General features: G+C 40.7%; 1 protein-coding gene across 1 annotated transcript in view; it reads right to left on the bottom strand.

The window, feature by feature from the left end:
• Positions 1 to 695: 695 nt before the first annotated feature.
• LOC136879200 (activator of basal transcription 1) overlaps positions 696 to 18888 on the bottom strand; it is a 40031-nt gene continuing 21838 nt past the window's right edge. Inside the window, exon 4 of the mRNA XM_067152995.2 lies at positions 696 to 5644. Within this exon, the coding sequence (XP_067009096.2) occupies positions 5335 to 5644 (310 nt within the window). The 3' untranslated portion in view covers positions 696 to 5334. The remainder of the gene's footprint in view (positions 5645 to 18888) is intronic.

The raw sequence follows: 18888 nt of genomic DNA, 5'->3' as shown, positions 1-18888 counted from the left end.
CCAGCGGTGAGAGGCCGACGCGCTGCCGTCTGAGCCACAGAGGCTCCTATTTATGTATTATACAAATTATTTATTGGCACTTGATTCACTTTTTAATCTATAATATTCGTACTTAACCGCTTTTATTGAATTTATCTTTCTTTTTGCACTGGAAATTAACTTTATTAATCTCTAGGGTGTACCTGTGTTTGAGTTTGTAATCAGCTGAACCTGTGGTTAGTTATCAAGTGTTTATCTCCACGCATCTAACTTCAATAGATTTCCTTCTGGTCTTGTGCTAATCTGTGGCCCTTCAGGCTCAGGATTAAGCACTTTATTTATTTTGTTGGTTCAAGCTATTTCATTATTTATACAAACTTTGATGGCCTTTCAGAACTATATTATAAATCAATATTTACCAAAAATTTGAGATCATGTCTCTTTGAAAGCATGTTCAGTTCTTTTATCTGTGGTTTCTTCTATCCAACCCAATTACTGTTCTAAAACCCAATAAAACCTAAAAGTATATATTATTGACCTAACCGGAGTCTAAGTTAACTGGACTCACGGCAATGACAGGGAGGGAGGCGAGGACTTTGTTAAGATGAGTTACAAACTTCAAGTACAGAATTTAAACATAATGTCTAAATATTATCCAGTGTGATTTGGTAGAATATGATGATGATCTTTCAAGAAGAAAACACATTATTCTATTTTAACCAATTCTTTTATTGTATGTTTTCTTTTTCAGGTGGTTTATAAATTCATTTTGACAGACTGAAGAACTTAACAGTTGAGTTGAAACTGAAAATAAATGGCTTCACCTAAGGAAGAAAGGTGACTGTTGGAGAACAGGGAGTGCAGTGGATATTATAATATTCTTTCACTCATGAGGTTTCATCACTCCAAAGTAGAGACGTAGTTAATTTGGGTTCAGACGATGGCATTATAAAGCCCATACATGGAATCCTACCCTCAGTTGATGCTCCCCTGCTCTGAAATTTCGTGCTCTAGTGAAATGGAAAGGGTGTATTTGATGCACAACTCGACGTGATAGGACAGATGCTTACAGCTGGCGTCCAATATTATGTTAATATGCCAGTTTCTCTAAGACAGTGATCATGTCGGCACACACCGACACTGCCCAAATATGACAACGTATCTGCACACTAATCCCAGTTGCACGACGTACCAGGTAGGCTGAATGTTAACTTGTGTACAGAAAATAGAAGAAATATAATGCAAACAAAAATTAGCAACAAATAAGAAGTGATGGAATTATTGTACCGGGAGAGCAGAATAAAGTGGGACTGCTCCATCCTGAGCTACCGCGCCAAGTTTCAGTCTTCGGTAAATGTTTCAAAACCTGTTTCGTTGGTGACATTAGTACAAGTGACTCAAGTTGGGTATTGGTATTTTGTTCCCCAAAGAGTATTCATTTACGATTCATGCGTGCGTACAGGAAGTGCAAGGGCCGTAAGGAGATTATTTCTAGAGAAGTTTCCTGATGTTCAAGTTCCAGGTCGGACTTTGATTCATAGATTAGTAAATAAATTACCTAAGAAGGGAAGTTTCTTGATAAGAAATGTAATGAACCACGTACAGTAATCACATTGGTAAAGCTCTGGAAAGGTCTCCTCACTTTGACTACTTGGTCAGGAAATGGCCGTTTGAACGGGTACAAAGTTACTGAAGCATGTGCTTGAACAACGAAGGGAGGCAGTTTGAACATCTCCTGGCATGACATGTGAATACTTTCATGTTTTGTGTTGTTTTAACTTGTCTGTTAGATATAACTTACCCGACAACATATTTATTGCGGACGTATGCACCTCCCGTGTGCAGGCTGCACTGCCTGTACATTACGGATGGGGGATATGACCTGCACCAGATCCTCCAATTTTACAGCCAATTCTGACTCGTGGCTATAACTAAGAGAAACAAGCCGCTAATCTGAACTGTGATCACACATAACATCTTCAGCTTATTTCTCTACTAACATACAGAGAGACTGTTTCACCATTTGAAACATAATGTAGGCTATGTATCATCGTGGAATGTCAAAGGGTTCCCATAAGAATCGTAATTTAAGGCAGCAATAATAAATCTCAAAGTCTGTGTTTTCTCACATACACTCTAGCTGACAGAGAATGCTCAAATTTGGCAAGCTTATAGCTGACACTGTTGGTTAACACACAAGCTATGCTATCTCTTAAGTGGGCCATGTAGCGAAAGAAAATGTGAAGCTAGTCAGTGTAAAAAGTACGCCTGGGACCCTTAAAAGTGAATAAGCTGCCTGAATGGTTAGAGCAGGTTTACTTAAAATTCGATTTACCCGAAAAATATTTATATGAATATTTTTTGTAACTCTAATAATTTATATGGTATCTATCTATCTATCTATACTATCTATATATAAAAAAAGACAGAATTTGTTTATATGTAATGGGTAATCTCATAAACTACCGGACTGATTTTCAAATTTCTTTTGCCATTAGAAAGATAATACTACTTCACGTAAGACACACTGTGTATCAGGGTATTTATCGGTTAAGGCAAAGAGCCAGGCAATTTGATTAAATCTTACATGTAGACTGCTTCATATTCAAGTAAAAAAGCCTGGAGCCTTCTAAAGAAATCAGGAGGCCACTCCCACAAGCCACAAACACCTCAAGAAGTCAAACCAGACAGAATCATTCAGATGTCCAGGGCTAAATCAGACAAAGCACACTCCAAAACAATCAGAAGAGACCTGCGAAAACTAAGAAAGTCATGCTCCTCTATACCGAAGCTAGCATCACCATTCACTGCAAATGAAGTCACAATAGCCCTTCAAAGCTGCAAAATGGAAAAGGTACCAAGCTTTGACAACATCCATAATGAGTTCCTCGTTCACTGTGGTAAAAATGCTAGGAAATGGCTTCCTGACCTCGTTTCATCCATCCAACGCACAGGACACCTGACACCTGAGTTCAAGAGATCAAAGATCATTGCATTCTTGAAACCTGGAAAACCATAGCATTATTAAGCTCAACCTACAAGCTACTGGAAACACTGATCTACAACAGAATCAGTCCAGACATCTTGAATATACCCCCCCCCCCCCGAACAACCTGGCTTTAGTCCGCAACGAAGATGCGAAGACCAAGTACTTGCTCTGATGGCATTCACTGAAGCTGGATTTGAAGAGAAGCTAAACACCGGTGCATTGTTCATAGATCTCACGGCTGCTTTTGACAGTGTGTGGAGGGGCGGGTCAATGTATAAACTCCCGAAAACCTTACCGTGTAAAAACACTACAAATATTATCAACCACATGCTTTCAGATAGAATAATTCAAGTGGTCATGAACAATACCCTGAGCAAACCAAGAAGACTAAATAATAAGACTCCGTAAAGTTCCATATTAGCCCCCTTGTTATTCTATATTTATCTCGCAGACATCCCAGAAACAGTATCAAGACAATTTGCCTATGCCGATGATATTTGCATAGCCAGGCAACACAGTCTTGAGGACAAGATCTCTGCTTACTAACAAATTTCTTTCAAAAGTGGTGTCTGACACCTAGCACCCGAGTAACATATTGGCTCATACGACCTTGCACCATGACAGCATTTTACCGTACAACCCAAACCCAAAATATCTTGGTGTAACTAGTTGCTTTACGTCGCACCGACACAGACAGGTCTTATGGTGACGATGGGACAGGAAAGGCCTAGGAATGGGAAGGAAGCGGCTGTGGCCTTAATTAAGGTACAGCCCCAGCATTTGCCTGGTGTGAAAATGGGAAACCACCTTCAGCGCTGCCGACAGCGGGGCTTGAACCCGCTATCTCCCGGATGCGAGCTCCTAACCGCACGGCCAACTCGCCCGGTTCTTCGTGTAACACTGCACTGTCTCTCCAACCTTCCAGCCAAACTAAGTACAAGAAACAAGCTATCTGGCAGTACATGCATCTGGTTTGGACAACAGCTTCTGTCTGGCTGAATAGCGCCCACACCGTCCTGAATTATCAGCGGTCCTTAGCCACATCCTTCCTCCAGATCTATGCCTCATCCGAGAAGTAAGTGAAATACAGGCCAATAAATGACTTCCAATCATCAAGACCTCCAAAGAATCGCTTGAATCCGACTGAAATCCAGCCACCCTCACCTGCTGCTGGTCCCCGATCTTTGACGCTGCACAGCCCCCGCCCGTATGGCTCCCACTGTGATGCACTCTTGGAGCCTGCGACTGTGGTCAACAACGTGATACATCCCCTTCAGATGCCCACGTAGTAGAGCCTGAACTAGCGACGACATGGCTGCACATCCTAGTTAATTCATGTATTTACTTATATTTTACATCATTTTTGTATTTGTGTGCTTTTGTCTTTCTATTTTTCTATATTGTACATATGTTTTACCTTCACTTTCTATATTTATTCTATTCTTCACATGTTAGTGCACAGCTTAACTTGTACTATAATACTTCGTATACAATTCCGTAGCGAAGCACGGGCACCTCATAGCCCTAGGGTCGCTGAAGCCAGTCACGTTCATTTTATTTTTGCCTGGGGAATTTCCTGCCTCAGCAAAAATTTTCAGACTGGGAAGTTATCGTGAAGAGATACCCTCCTTCTGTGTTGGCCTAACCCAACAAAATTAATTAAAACTCTCCCACAAAAAGGTGAACAGAGATCACTTTTCCTGCAATTTGGTAATCAAAACTGACATATTACAACCTAAATGCAGTGAAAAATACCTGCACAATGAGGTCATAGATAAATTACTATTATTATAGTAACTTACAATAATAATGTCACTGCTTTTAAGCATTTTTCATAGTTTTTGGTGATGCTAATGTGCTGGAATTTTGTCCCATAGGAACAGTTTTAAATGCCACTGCACTGAGCCTGCCAACTTGGGCTCAAAAAGTCTAGTTACAGACAACAAACTACAGCTCAGCTTTCAATAAGGCCTAAACTGTGTCGGATATCTTCACGTGTTCTCTGTCTTTCACGCACCTCTTAATGAAATCTCTGGAGCTTCCCACTCCAGTGAAAAACAACCTACAAACATACAAGTTTTCTTCTTCTACCACTTTTTCCACACCTGTGGAGCCGCGCAGGCTTGTGCATTTGGCCCCGTTTTACGGTCAGATGGGCCTGCCGACGCTAACTCTATATGGAGGGATGTACAGTAATCATTGTTGCGTGTTTCTGTGGTGTTGGTAGTGTAGTATGTTGTCTGAATATGAAGAGGAAAGACAAACATATACAAATCACAATCCAGCAATATCCTGTACAATGTTAGAAAGCAGTTCTATAAAACAGTGTGAAAAAAATAAAAACTTTTATCTTCGAACACAAGTATTCATTTAGCAAAAAGGTTTCTCAAAAATATACTTCTATCTTGAGGTTCATCCTGCCTGTTCAAATGGTCTGCACGTTTCTTTTTCGACAAAATTTCTCCTTCTGTTTCCCTTTGAGGGTATTGGAGTAGCACTTTATTTTGAACATCTCCATCTGCCTGATTCTGAGACTTCCTCAATTTTTCACTTCTGTCCACATTAAGAGAGAAATAATTAGCTTCTCGTTTAGCCTGGGCGATCTCTGCTCGTAAGCGCTGCTTATGAACTGCTCGTTCGTAGGCTAAACGTTCACTTAAGTGAATCCATTTAAACCTGAAACAACATTTTAAAATAAGTTACACAGATCAAGACACATTCAAATTGTTTGATAATGAGTACTACAGCTACACAATGACAGATCAGAGGACACAAGGACAAGACAGGATCCCACTTCTTCAATCCTCGAAAAGGACCTTCACCGCACTAGCTAGTTTAATGCTACCTATTGGTTTAGACTGGTACAAACCAGTCTAGTAGTAGAACTGTTCGTACTTCCTGATGAGGGTGGCTATACACCCATCATTCAGAAATTCCTAAGTACTACGTCGTGGTAACGAAGTGAAGAAGTGATAAATTATCAGACTAGTCCACTATGGGACATCAACCATAAGACAAGTCATAAGACCTACGGCGAAATACGAGATAACTGCGCCAGGAGCTCCAACATGCCCTTAAATAAACTTTACTGGCTCTAATTACAGGTCGAAACAATTGGTCCAGTCAGGTGAAACGTCTCTCCCTACTCCTGATATCGAAGATGATGGGTCCCAACGACGCTATCAACTGTTCTCCCATTAGCCATCTCACTCAGTATCCATGGCAACGGGACAATCCTTTGAATATGTAGGCAGTGACCAGTTTGAATTATCCAGCTCGGAACACAGTAGCTGCGGTCAGAACGATTGGACACGTGCTGCCTTTTCCCAGGAACTGAGGTCTAAATTTGTACCTTCTTCTTCCTTGGTGATGTGGCAAGATATAGGAAAATCTATTGCAATCTACACAAATGTCGTAAGAATCTAAGTTAATATAAGGATATCTGGCTCTTGTTTAAAAGTCGTACTTACAAAGTAATTAAATGAGCAAACATGAATTATTACGTGCAAAGATAAATATCATGACCTAAAAATATACCTTTCCTGAATTAATTAGACATCATAAAATTAACATAATTACATTGTGACGTCTGGAACGCTACATGTGCCCCCATGAGTTCTTAACAAATAGGACTGGAGTTGAGAACTCACACATTGACTTGAAGTACATCCATTACCTGCCCATTATGGGCTACACTATTTTCATACAGTTAGAATTACATCTCACTATCTACATATCAGTCTCAGACTGGTTACCCTTGCGAATGTCTGTTATTTCTGTTCATCTTGAGGTTGACCATGTAGGTTGCACTTCCTGGGCAACATTTCTTCACCATATTACACTGATAAGTTACACCACACAATTTACATACACTGACTGACAGAGCAAATGCAACACCAAGAAGGAGTGGTTCGAAAGGGATGAAGTTGGGGAAAAAACAGAGACGGCACGGACGAATAATTGATGTTTATTTCAAGCCGATATGCAGGTTACACAATGCACACGGCATCGACTCAGTAGGATGTAGGACCACCGCGAGCGGCGATGCACGCAGAAACACGTCGAGGTACAGAGTCAATAAGAGTGCGGATGGTGTCCTGAGGGATGGTTCTCCATTCTCTGTCAACCATTTGCCACAGTTGGTCGTCCGTACGAGGCTGGGGCAGAGTTTGCAAACGGCGTCCAATGAGATCCCACACGTGTTCGATTGGTGAGAGATCCGGAGAGTACGCTGGCCACGGAAGCATCTGTACACCTTGTAGAGCCTGTTGGGAGATGCGAGCAGTGTGTGGGCGGGCATTAACTTGCTGAAACAGAGCATTGGGCAGCCCCTGAAGATACGGGAGTGCCACCGGCCGCAGCATATGCTGCACGTAGCGGTGGGCATTTAACGTGCCTTGAATACGCACTAGAGGTGACGTGGAATCATACGCAATAGCGCCCCAAACCATGATGCCGCGTTGTCTAGCGGTAGGGCGCTCCACAGTTACTGCCGGATTTGACCTTTCTCCACGCCGACGCCACACTCGTCTGCGGTGACTATCACTGACAGAACAGAAGCGTGACTCATCGGAGAACACGACGTTCCGCCATTCCCTCATCCAAGTCGCTCTAGCCCGGCACCATGCCAGGCGTGCACGTCTATGCTGTGGAGTCAATGGTAGTCTTCTGAGCGGACGCCGGGAGTGCAGGCCTCCTTCAACAAATCGACGGGAAATTGTTCTGGTCGATATTGGAACGGCCAGGGTGTCTTGCACATGCTGAAGAATGGCGGTTGACGTGGCGTGCGGGGCTGCCACCGCTTGGTGGCGGATGCGCCGATCCTCGCGTGCTGACGTCACTCGGGCTGCGCCTGGACCCCTCGCACGTGCCACATGTCCCTGCGCCAACCATCTTCGCCACAGGCGCTGCACCGTGGACACATCCCTATGGGTATCGGCTGCGATTTGACGAAGCGACCAACCTGCCCTTCTCAGCCCGATCACCATACCCCTCGTAAAGTCGTCTGTCTGCTGGAAATGCCTCCGTTGACGGCGGCCTGGCATTCTTAGCTATACACGTGTCCTGTGGCACACGACAACACGTTCTACAATGACTGTCGGCTGAGAAATCACGGTACGAAGTGGGCCATTCGCCAACGCCGTGTCCCATTTATCGTTCGCTACATGCGCAGCACAGCGGCGCATTTCACATCATGAGCATACCTCAGTGACGTCAGTCTACCCTGCAATTGGCATAATGTTCTGACCACTCCTCCTTGGTGTTGCATTTGCTCTGTCAGTCAGTGTATATGCAACTCAATTGCTAACTCTTCCAAGTTTCTATTAGTCCACCTTGCTTGAGGTTTACATATTATATATAGCCCAACCTGAGCAACATTTCATTTTTACAAGATTATCTTTGAAAATATAACACATAATATATACAATTCAGATTACAGACTCTCCCAAGTGTCTATTAATCCTTTTACTCTTGATGTTTCCGATATTCTCTGCTAGTTAGCAGTAACATGTTCTCTTCCAAAATTTTACACCAGAACCATGTAAAACAGATGATACAGCCAATTTACACCTTAATCACTATCTCAAGTGTTTCAACCTTATCTTGAAGTATCATACAATACACTTCACACGAGGACACACGCGATTTACACTCACAGTAAAATTATTGCAAGTTAGAAATCAACATACGGAAAAATTAATTACTTGCCATCGTTAGTTTTAATTAGCCTTCAGTGACATCTCAGAAAGTATATAAAATAGAAAATTCATGGCCTTACAAACAGAAAACAGACAATCTATTGTCAATGAACGAGCGTAAGTCTACCACTACACACAAACAACTCACTTGTTTACAAACGCAACCAGGAAATACCAACACACCTGAGCGGTCAACTCCCTCCGCTCGTAGTCTGACATAACAGGTAGCAACTTCCCTGCACTAATGACCTATATCTCACAATCTGGTTCAGCCACTTCATACGACAGATATCTCCGCAAACTACTAATGTTATATGAACCCTTCAACACGCTCTGGCCATCTGCTGACTTGTAAGCACAAGGTCCTAGTTTTCTATATACCTTATAGGGGCCTTGATATAAAGGAAACTGGGCGAGTTGGCCGTGCGCGTAGAGGCATGTGGCTGTGAGCTTGCATCCGGGAGATAGTAGGTTCGAATCCCACTATCGGCAGCCCTGAAAATGGTTTTCCGTGGTTTCCCATTTTCACACCAGGCAAACGCTGGGGCTGTACCTTAATTAAAGCCACGGCCGCTTCCTTCCAACTCCTAGGCCTTTCCTATCCCATCGTCGCCATAAGACCTATCTGTGTCGGTGCGACGTAAAGCCCCTAGCAAAAAAAAAAAAAAAAAAAAAGATATAAAAGAAAAAAAATTCTTGGTTACCTTATCCTCACTGTTTGACAACATGGGAACTCTCACCAAAACAAGATCACCTACCTCAAAGTCATCTAGCATCTTACGTTTCTGTCGCATTTCATGTTTATCTCCAGATTTAATCAGGTTCTCCTGTGCCAGTCGGACGTAAAATTCAGCGTTACGAGGTGGTTCCTCAGGCAAGCCTAACACTCTAACTAGTTCACTCTGAGGCTTACTACCAAAATTAACTTGTGATGGTGTCAGTCTTGTATTTTCATGTTGAACTGCATTTATCTATGTCTCTATAAGGGATAAATGAGCTACCCAGGCTGTATACTTATCGAACACTAAGCACCTAAACATGCAAGATAACTCTTTCATAACGCGCTCACACATATTGCCCTGAGGGTACCTAATGGATGAATGGACCTGTGTAATACCTACCTCTCTAATTATTGACTTCCATTTTCTCAAAATAAACTGCGGTCCACTGTCTGATAAGACTCTAAGAGGAGTATCTAATTCAGGGACATACTTCTTCTGGATTATACGACTACAAGATTTTCCGGTAGCTGTTCTCATACCATATAATCTGACCAACTTCGAGAAGGCATCAATAAGGACTAAACCACAGTCTAATATATACAGTTGTGAAGCTCTAATACGAGGAAGGTTCATCCACTTGACAGATGGAGTGACATTAGCACCTCTAGTGGCGAGGTAGAGGCAACTTGCTAGCAGACAACAGGGAACGAATTACCACTACAGTCTAAAATGGTCATAACTTCTGAACCATTCATGCAAATAATGTCCTGACGAGGTTATTGTAATTCTTATGAAAGAGCTGAGGAGGTCAAACAATTTATTTCGATGAGGAGTTCGAGGATAATATTGAAATATTTATTTCATCTTAAGGAGTCATGTTTTTCTGCCGCGGACTATAACATAAAATTGCTTCTAGAGGGCGACCGGTTCGAAATAGGTATATACCATCCCGGACTTTTTTGTAGTAGTGACCCTGTAGTGACCGACCATGGTAGAGCGCTGGCCTTCTTCGCCCAATTTGGCAGGTTCGATGTCGGTCGGTCCGTCACTTGCTTTCTTGGCTTACGCTGTGTGAACCGTCAGCGATAAACCCCAAGTGTAAGTGTACGAATTGCAGAGCATAGAAACCTCTACAAAAAAGTCTGTGATGGTATATACCTATTTCGAACCGGTTGCCCTCTAGAAGCGATTTTATGTTATAGTTCGTGGTAAAGAAAAATTACTCCTTAAGATTAAATAAATATTTCAATATTATCCTCGAACTCCTCATCGAAATAAATTGTTTGTCCTCCCCCACTATTTCATAAGGATTACAATAACCTTGTCAGGACATTATTTGCATGAATGGTTCAGAAGTTATGACCATTTTAGACTGTAGTGGTAATTCGTTCCCTGTTGTCTGCTAGCAAGTTACCTCTACCTCGCCACTTGGAGCGCTATAGTCACCTCGGACGAAAAATATCATCAAAGCTTCGCGACTGTATATATTAGACTGTGACTAAAATATACTGGAAGCCGAACTATCCCTTTACTACACACCAAGTCACCAGGTCTTTCCGAGATTACTACCTGATGAGGTCTTACTAAATAGCGATCAGGAACGTTGCTACGCTCACACAGATAACAAGTGGAAAGAATTCTTCTGATATCTCTTCCCCGCTTGTCCCATGTAAAATTCTGTTGGATCTCATACAGAACTTTATTAGCTCTGTAATGCCCTAATTCCTTGTGGATAAACCAAAGCAATTCCATATGGGTACACAAATCCCCTAGAGATCCTCGCCACATTTCCTGGCTAAAAACCCGTTAACCAGTTTGTACGTGTGCCTACCATGCAACACGGTAAGCTGCTCTCCTCCCTGTAGTATAGACAAAGGTTCCCTACATTCCTCGTCTACCGACTGTTCAACCAATAGCTTACGTAGTCTGTTGAGAGCAGTTTTATTCTCCTTAGAAAGACATGTACGTACAATAATGCCCTCACGTGGCTCTAGAAGGCTTCCTTCTTCGCACAACTTCTGATCACGTGACAATAAATCAGCAAGGACAATATTCTTTCCCTTAATGTGAGTTATCTTAAAATCATACTCTTGTGGGACAAGTATCCATCTACTCACTCTGTTAGATGATAATTTACACTTGGATACAAAAGAAAGAGCATGATGATCCATCCTAATTTCAAATTCAGTATCTGAAATACGTCTTAAATTTACTCAGAGAGTATACAATAGCTAGGAATTCAAGTTCTGTTATAGAATAACGTTTTTCGGCAGCACTTAAACCTCTGGAAGCTAAAGACACAATCCCTAAATTACCATCATCATCTACTTGACATAGTGCACCAGCAATACCACACTGAGATGCGTCTGTCAGCAACACTTCCTATCGGCCGTGGCCATGGGGCATCTCAAAACAACCGCCTGCCTTAATTCTTCTTTTAATTCTTGGAAAGCTCTATCATGACCTTGTGTCCAATTCCACTTACTGCCAGCTTTCAATAGTTCTCTGAATGGCTCTAGTAAGTTAGCAAATCTCACAACGAATCGTCTGAAAAAATTACATACACCAATATACTATCTGAGCTACTTAATATTTCTAGGTGTCCTAAAATTCAATATTTTTTCAATTCTTGTGCTCTCAGGCATCACTCTAATTGCTGATACACAGTGCCCCAAAAAAGTCACCTCTCGTCTACTGAAAACATATTTGTCAAGTTTCAGAGTAAAACCAGCATACTCTAATTTAGAAAACAATTCCAAGTGGTCCAAGTGCTCTTCAAAAGTACTAGATGCAATAACCAAGTCATTGATATAGATCGTCGCATAATCTCTGGTATCATCTCCCAAGGCAATACTTAATGCGCAAATCAGAGATGTTGAGCTCATACGTGTCCCATAAGGAATGCGCCTAAATTGACACAAACTATACTTATAATTGAAAGCAGTAAGAGGCCTGTGTTCTAATCTCAAAGGTATCTGCCAAAAACTACTACTAACATCTACCATAGAGAACCAACTCTTACCCTGAAAACTCTGCAACAACTCTTCAATGGTTTGTGATCTAAACTGATCAGCACAAATGTGTCTGTTCATTTCCCTGGCATCAATACACATAGACATACAGATTCATCACACTTAGGAACAACAATTAAGGGATTAACGTGCTGACTGTTTGATAATTCAATCACATCGTCAGCTAACATAGCTTGAATCTGATCCTCCACGGCTATGGAATGTTTGTGCGGTACTGGATACCGCGGTCCGCCGAATGGGCTCTTATCCAGCACAGAAAAAAAAAAATGCTCGAACAGATGGGTGATACTGGGTTTACATATAAATTATAAACATAAAAGTTTTCCACCTAAACAATACATAGTTTTATTTACACTGTGTGTATTTACATTACATGGGACTAGTTTCAACCCTACTTGGGGTCATCATCAGCCATGTTTAAACAATACACAATATTTGACAAAATCCTAAAACATGTTTCTAATGAGCAATAAGAACAGAATGAAACAAATATCAATCACTACTGATCTACATTTAGGGCAGTCGCCCAGGTGGCACATTCCCTATCTGTTGTTTTCCTTAGTCTTTTCTTAAACGATTTCAAAGAAATTGGAAATTTATTGAACATCTCCCTTGGTAAGTTATTCCAATTCCTAACTCCCCTTCCTATAAATGAATATTTGCCCCAATTTGTCCTCTTGTATTTCAACTTTATCTTCATATTGTGATCTTTCCTACTTTTAAAGACGCCACTCAAACTTATTCGTCTACTGATGTCCTCCCATGCCATCACTCCGCTGACAGCTCGGAACATATTCAATTAATGCATTGATGTGTGGTTGAATTAGGCAAAGTGCTATGGTGCTAAAAATGTTGCATATGAAAGTGAAATATTATGAGTGATAATAGGTGAGCAATATATAATACAAGTACACAAATACGTTAGAAGTAAAAGTGAGACACTCTATGTTGTGTATCAACGTGAGTTGTATTTTTTAGACACATGGTGTTTCAGATAGAATTCAGTAGGTCCTGGCAATACATTACGGTTGTGGACCGAGTGTTATGGTATTAAGACCAACACAATATAACGTGACACTAAAAGTATACAAAAAGTATACACGTATGTACAAAGTCTGAGTAACAAATGTGTAGAATCTGTGAGGAGTTGATTATACACTGTAACAGCTTAAGCAGAAATTTTGATACTTGGTGTATTAGGTAACCAAGCTATGTTGATATGACTGCAGGATTGATTGTTGGAACTGTGCAGACTGAATATGAAGTTTTTGAATTTTTCTGGAGTTGAGAATAGACACTGCGCGTGGTGATATGAATGGGTGGAACTCTCAGTTCATAGCGGAACAAATGGGACCTTGCGCAGCAGTACGTGCAGCTCAGCCGGATTTCTCGGAAAAAATGTCCACGTGTTCACATGACACTTCAAATAACTTGTCCTTCTGGACTTCATCTAACTGATTTCTACCTGCGCCTTCTTTTAAGGCACATCTTTTATCCTCATTAAGCCACAACTTCAGACCCTCACTAGGTTTTTCGTTAATTTTAGAAACCTCTCTCACTCTCCACATGGTACTAACTTCCATTATTCCAGCTCAGATTTAGCACTGCATCATTGTAATCTAATTGAGCCAATTTTAACATAAACCAATCAGATCCCAAGATTAGATCAAATATCAAATGCGGAATTACCGAACATATCTGTACGCTAATAAAATTAATGATATAGATCGGAACAGCTATCTGTTTACAGCCGTAATGATGAAAGTAGACTAAACAGGCATTTCCTGTTTCACTGATGACTCATACCCCTGAGATCTGGCTAAAACTTTAACCCACGCCCCCCAAACTTTCAATGTAACAATGGGACTGACTACTTCATTACTTGAATCTACCTTATTCTGCTCTGGTTCATGCAACAAATCGTCTCTAACATCTAAGTCATATGGTAACACTTTGATGACAAGACTCTTTGCTACTTTCGTACATTAGCTTCATAGTCCGTATTGATAGTTCAAGCACACAAGTATGAAGAATGAATTCTCCACCTAATCAATACTTCAATACTTCGCGACGGGATTCTCAGAAAGACTGACCTTCTGGTTTTCCTCACTGAAGTAAACAATGGCCATTACAAAAACGTCAATAGGTACTGTAAGTAGCGATTAAAAGCAATGTTATCATATAAAATACTCGATCAAATGAAAAATCGCACATTTTCTCACTTTTAATGAACAGTACTACGGTTAAAAGGAGAACAATGAAACTTTGATTACCACCTGTTCAATACGGAAAAAATGAGGATGGTCTCTTGCAGTACTACGGTGCCGATCTAACAGTCCAAAGTTCCAGAGCTGGAATGACCAGGCCGCAGACTGCCGTGAACACTCCTCTGCCATAATTCCCTTAAATATGCACACTGCTCATTCCAATCAGTGCCTCAGAGTAGGGATTGAATAGCGCGACTGCTATGATGAACCAGTGTGTTTCGTACCAGTAGTATCGGAAAATTTATGAACCAGAGGAATGGCATGTTTAAGAAGAAAGTTATCTAACTCCCCAGTTACTTCCTGCCAATATCCAAGCAGGCTGTTACACTCGGTACAACCGGGCGAGTTGGCCGTGTGGTTAGGCGCGTGCAGCTGTCAGCTTGCACCTGGTGGATTTGAACCCCACTGTCGGCAGACCTGAAAATGGTATTCCGTGCTTTCACATTTTCGCATCAGACAAATTCTGGGACTGCAATTAAGGCCAAGCCCTTTCCTATCCCATCGTCGCCATAAGACCTATCTGTGTCAGTGTGATGTAAGGTAAATTAAAAAAAAAAAAATACTCAGTACACAGCAGTAATCCTATATATCGTAGACGAGTGGCGACAGAAGACACAAAGTCCACCACAACAAACAACAAACAATGGTCAATGTAATGTTATTGTTGATCAGTTTTATGAACTACTAGCTGATGTACCCGTGCTTCGCTACGGGATTCTCAGAAAGACTGACTTTGTGGTTTTCTTAACCTGAAATCAACATAGGTCATTACAAAAATGTAAGTATGAATGTAGCGATTAAAAGCAATGCTATCATATAAAATACTCGATCAAATGGAAAGCCGCACGTTTTATCACTTTTAACGAACAGTGCTGCGGTTAGATTGCGGTGCCAATCTAATAGTCCAAAGTTCCAGACCTGGGATGACCAGGCCGCAGATTGCCATGAACAGTCATCTGCCATTATTCCGTTAAATATGCACACTGTTCATTTTAATCAGTGCCTCAGAGTAGGGATTGAATAGCCCGAATGCTATGATGATCCAGTGTGTTACGTACCAGTAGTATCAGAAAATTTATAAACCAGGGGAATGGCATGCTAAAGAAGAAAGTTATCTAACTCCCCAGCTACTTCCCATCAATATTCAGGCAGGCTTTTACACTCTGCATGACTGGGCGAGTTGACCGTGTGGTTAGCGGTGCGCAGCTGTGAGCTTGCATCGGAGAGATAGTGGATTCGAACCCCATTGTCGGCAGTGCTGAAGATGGTATTCTGTGGTCTCCCACTTTCACACCAGTCAAATGCTGGGCCTGTACCTTAATTAAGGCCTAAGACACTCCTAGCCCTTTCCTATCCGATCGTCGCCATAAAAGCTATCTATGTTGGTGCGACGTAAATCAAATAAAAATACACTGTACGCAGCAGTAATCCTATCTACCGGAGATGAGGGGCAACAGAAGACACAAAGCACATCACGACAAACAATGGCCAATGTAATGGTATTGTTGATCAATGTTATGAGCTTTCTATATTGTAGGCCTTCACATTTAGTTTTCTTTCAACTCTGTGATTTGTAAAATATTTTATACCCCAAACTGTAGTTTCTTATTCTCCGACTTTACACACCGATTTTCATTAAATACTGTTTACCCATTTTCTCGTTACTCGGTGCTGATATGGACTTAGTGACAAAAATCCAAATTCATGAATATCTTTGTGATCATAGCCAGTACGGTAACAATGTATAAGGCATGAATAATAGGAGATTTAATATTATATAACCTTAGTTATGTAGCATTCATCGATTACACCTCTAATAAGAAATATTTGAGAATTACATTTTAGGCCTTCCCCTAAACTACCATTTCACTCAGCGTGAATAAAATAATTTACAGCCTAGATTGTAGAGGCTCATTCCCCGACTTCACATACCGATTTTCATTAGACCACTAATAACATAAATAGTTGAGAATTCAATTTTAGGCTTTCCCCTAAACTACCATTTCACTCAGCGTGAGTAAAATGATTTATAGCTTAGATTGTAGAGGCTCATCCCCCGACTTCACATACCGATTTTCATTAAATTCTCTTTTACCGTTTTCTCGTGATGCGTGTACATACATACATACAGACAGAAATTACGGAAAAGCAAAAAGTGCATTTTCTTGTTACTATGGACATGACCGATACAGAAATACCATTATTTTCAAATTCTGAGCAATGTACAGACAAAACTCTTATTTTATATATATAGATATTGTAGGCCATAACATCTAGTTTTGTTTCAACTCTGTGATATTAGGGCGTCTTATAAAATTATTATTATATCTGACACCGAGGTGTCACATTTAATCGTCTTCTCCCTCCCCCTAATGTTTTTGGACCTGGGCTAATCTCTGTGGAAATTAGTATCTTACTACCTCAATTTTCTGTGTATTCAGTTCTCTGACTTTCCTATTTACTTCTAGTTTTATGATTCACTACCACCTTATGGTAGCGCTCTGGTCTGAGTGACGATCTGATCTAAAGGCTCCTTGTACGTACTGACATCTGTGCAGAGAGCTGGTACTACGATGCTCAGCTCCTTCACCAATGGGAGCTCGTCTCGGACAGAACGTTGGCTTGTTGAAGCTCGCTCGAAGCGAGAGACTCATTCTTGTGCTGACGTCTGGTTGATAATGGACGCGTCTAGTATGTGCCTCGTGAAGGTGAAGATTTTACTCAGAACAATGGAGAACGGCTGAATACTACGTGAGTGAGGGCTCTCCTCCTAGCCCTCAACATCGGGTGATACTTTATTCATCGTGAAAACGTCCACAGACTGTATGTATTTTACTTAAGTCTATCTATCTGCGTTTGGGAACCAGAGGATTAAATGGCGACGCGGCGTGGCTTCAAGCTTCTGTTCTATTTTCGATATTGGTGAACCGAAAAAAAAAAAAAAAAAAAAAAAAAAACGTACGGATGAATGTGACGTGTCTAAGACCCTAATGCTTTAAATTTGTTCACTCTCGGCTAAATTTTAATGATATGTTTTCAAAAAAAAACTTGGGTGGTATGTCATTAAAGGGCATATTCATTTAATCACGTGCTATTATGGTCATGTAAACTTGTAACGTTGTTCTGGACGTATGGTAAATTACATTCTAAATTGTTCAAGAGGAAAAAGGAATACGATAGAATACTAATTCTTACGCTGCTGTTAAGCTCATCACAATTTGGTCTAGCTTGAACTACTTAGCCCTAACCAGGAGCCGTTTTTTTTTTTTTTAATTTTTGCGGTCTTGTTTTATATTTTCTTCCGTCTTGGTCCGTACTACCTAAATATGTTGCCTTTTTTCCTTGTTTCTGGTTTTCTTTCAGTGAGTATCTTTGTTTTTGCGTTGTTTTGAATGTGGGCCTGTTTCCATGACAATGTATGTTGTGCTGTGATTGTTAAAGTAAAACATTTCCGTTGACGTATGATTTTGGTTCCTAGTTCTCCTTTCTGGGCTTGATGACCTGTGTTACCTTTCTATTTTATTGAATGTTTTGTGCCTTCCCTTTTCTTGTACCTTTGTTTTGAATTTTCCTAGTTCAATTTATATTTTTTAACTTCTCCCTGCGCGTAGTGTTTATGGTGAATTTACTTTCTGGGCTCCTGGTAAGACCTGTCCTTGAGTAGGACTAGGTGGTTCATGTGGTTATTGGTAGTTTAAAGGCTGATTGTTTATTTTAAACAGATACTATTTTCATTATCACATTACTTCTAGTATAGTGGGGCCCCTAATATCTTTTGAATATGATTAATTTATTTTCTTGGTAATAATTCAATTTCATGCTAATTACTAGTCTTTCTATTTTACTATGTGGGTGTTTTCTTAATACTAATTGGAAGTTTTAACTTTTCTCTAATAAATTCTACTTACCTTTGCATGAAAACACTGGTGTTCTTTTAAATGAATTACTCATCTGATACTGGATTTTAATTTTACCCACTTCTCCTTGTGGTAAGTAAATTACTGATTTAATGATTACGTTTTGTGGGTGCCTAGTTACGCTTCCTGACCTACCTTCGTCTATTCTGACTCTTGGTGTGTTCTGTTTTATTTCTTGTTGATTTATTCTATACTGACCCGAACGTAGTCAAACCCAGAACACTACGGTAAGGCCAGCAAAGTCAACACTGAGTTCAACCTTTTTCACAATATTTTCAGCTTT

This window comes from Anabrus simplex, chromosome 8 (assembly GCF_040414725.1).
Source record: "Anabrus simplex isolate iqAnaSimp1 chromosome 8, ASM4041472v1, whole genome shotgun sequence".
Lineage (NCBI taxonomy): Eukaryota > Metazoa > Arthropoda > Insecta > Orthoptera > Tettigoniidae > Anabrus > Anabrus simplex.
This window is presented reverse-complemented; position numbering and strand designations above follow the sequence as displayed.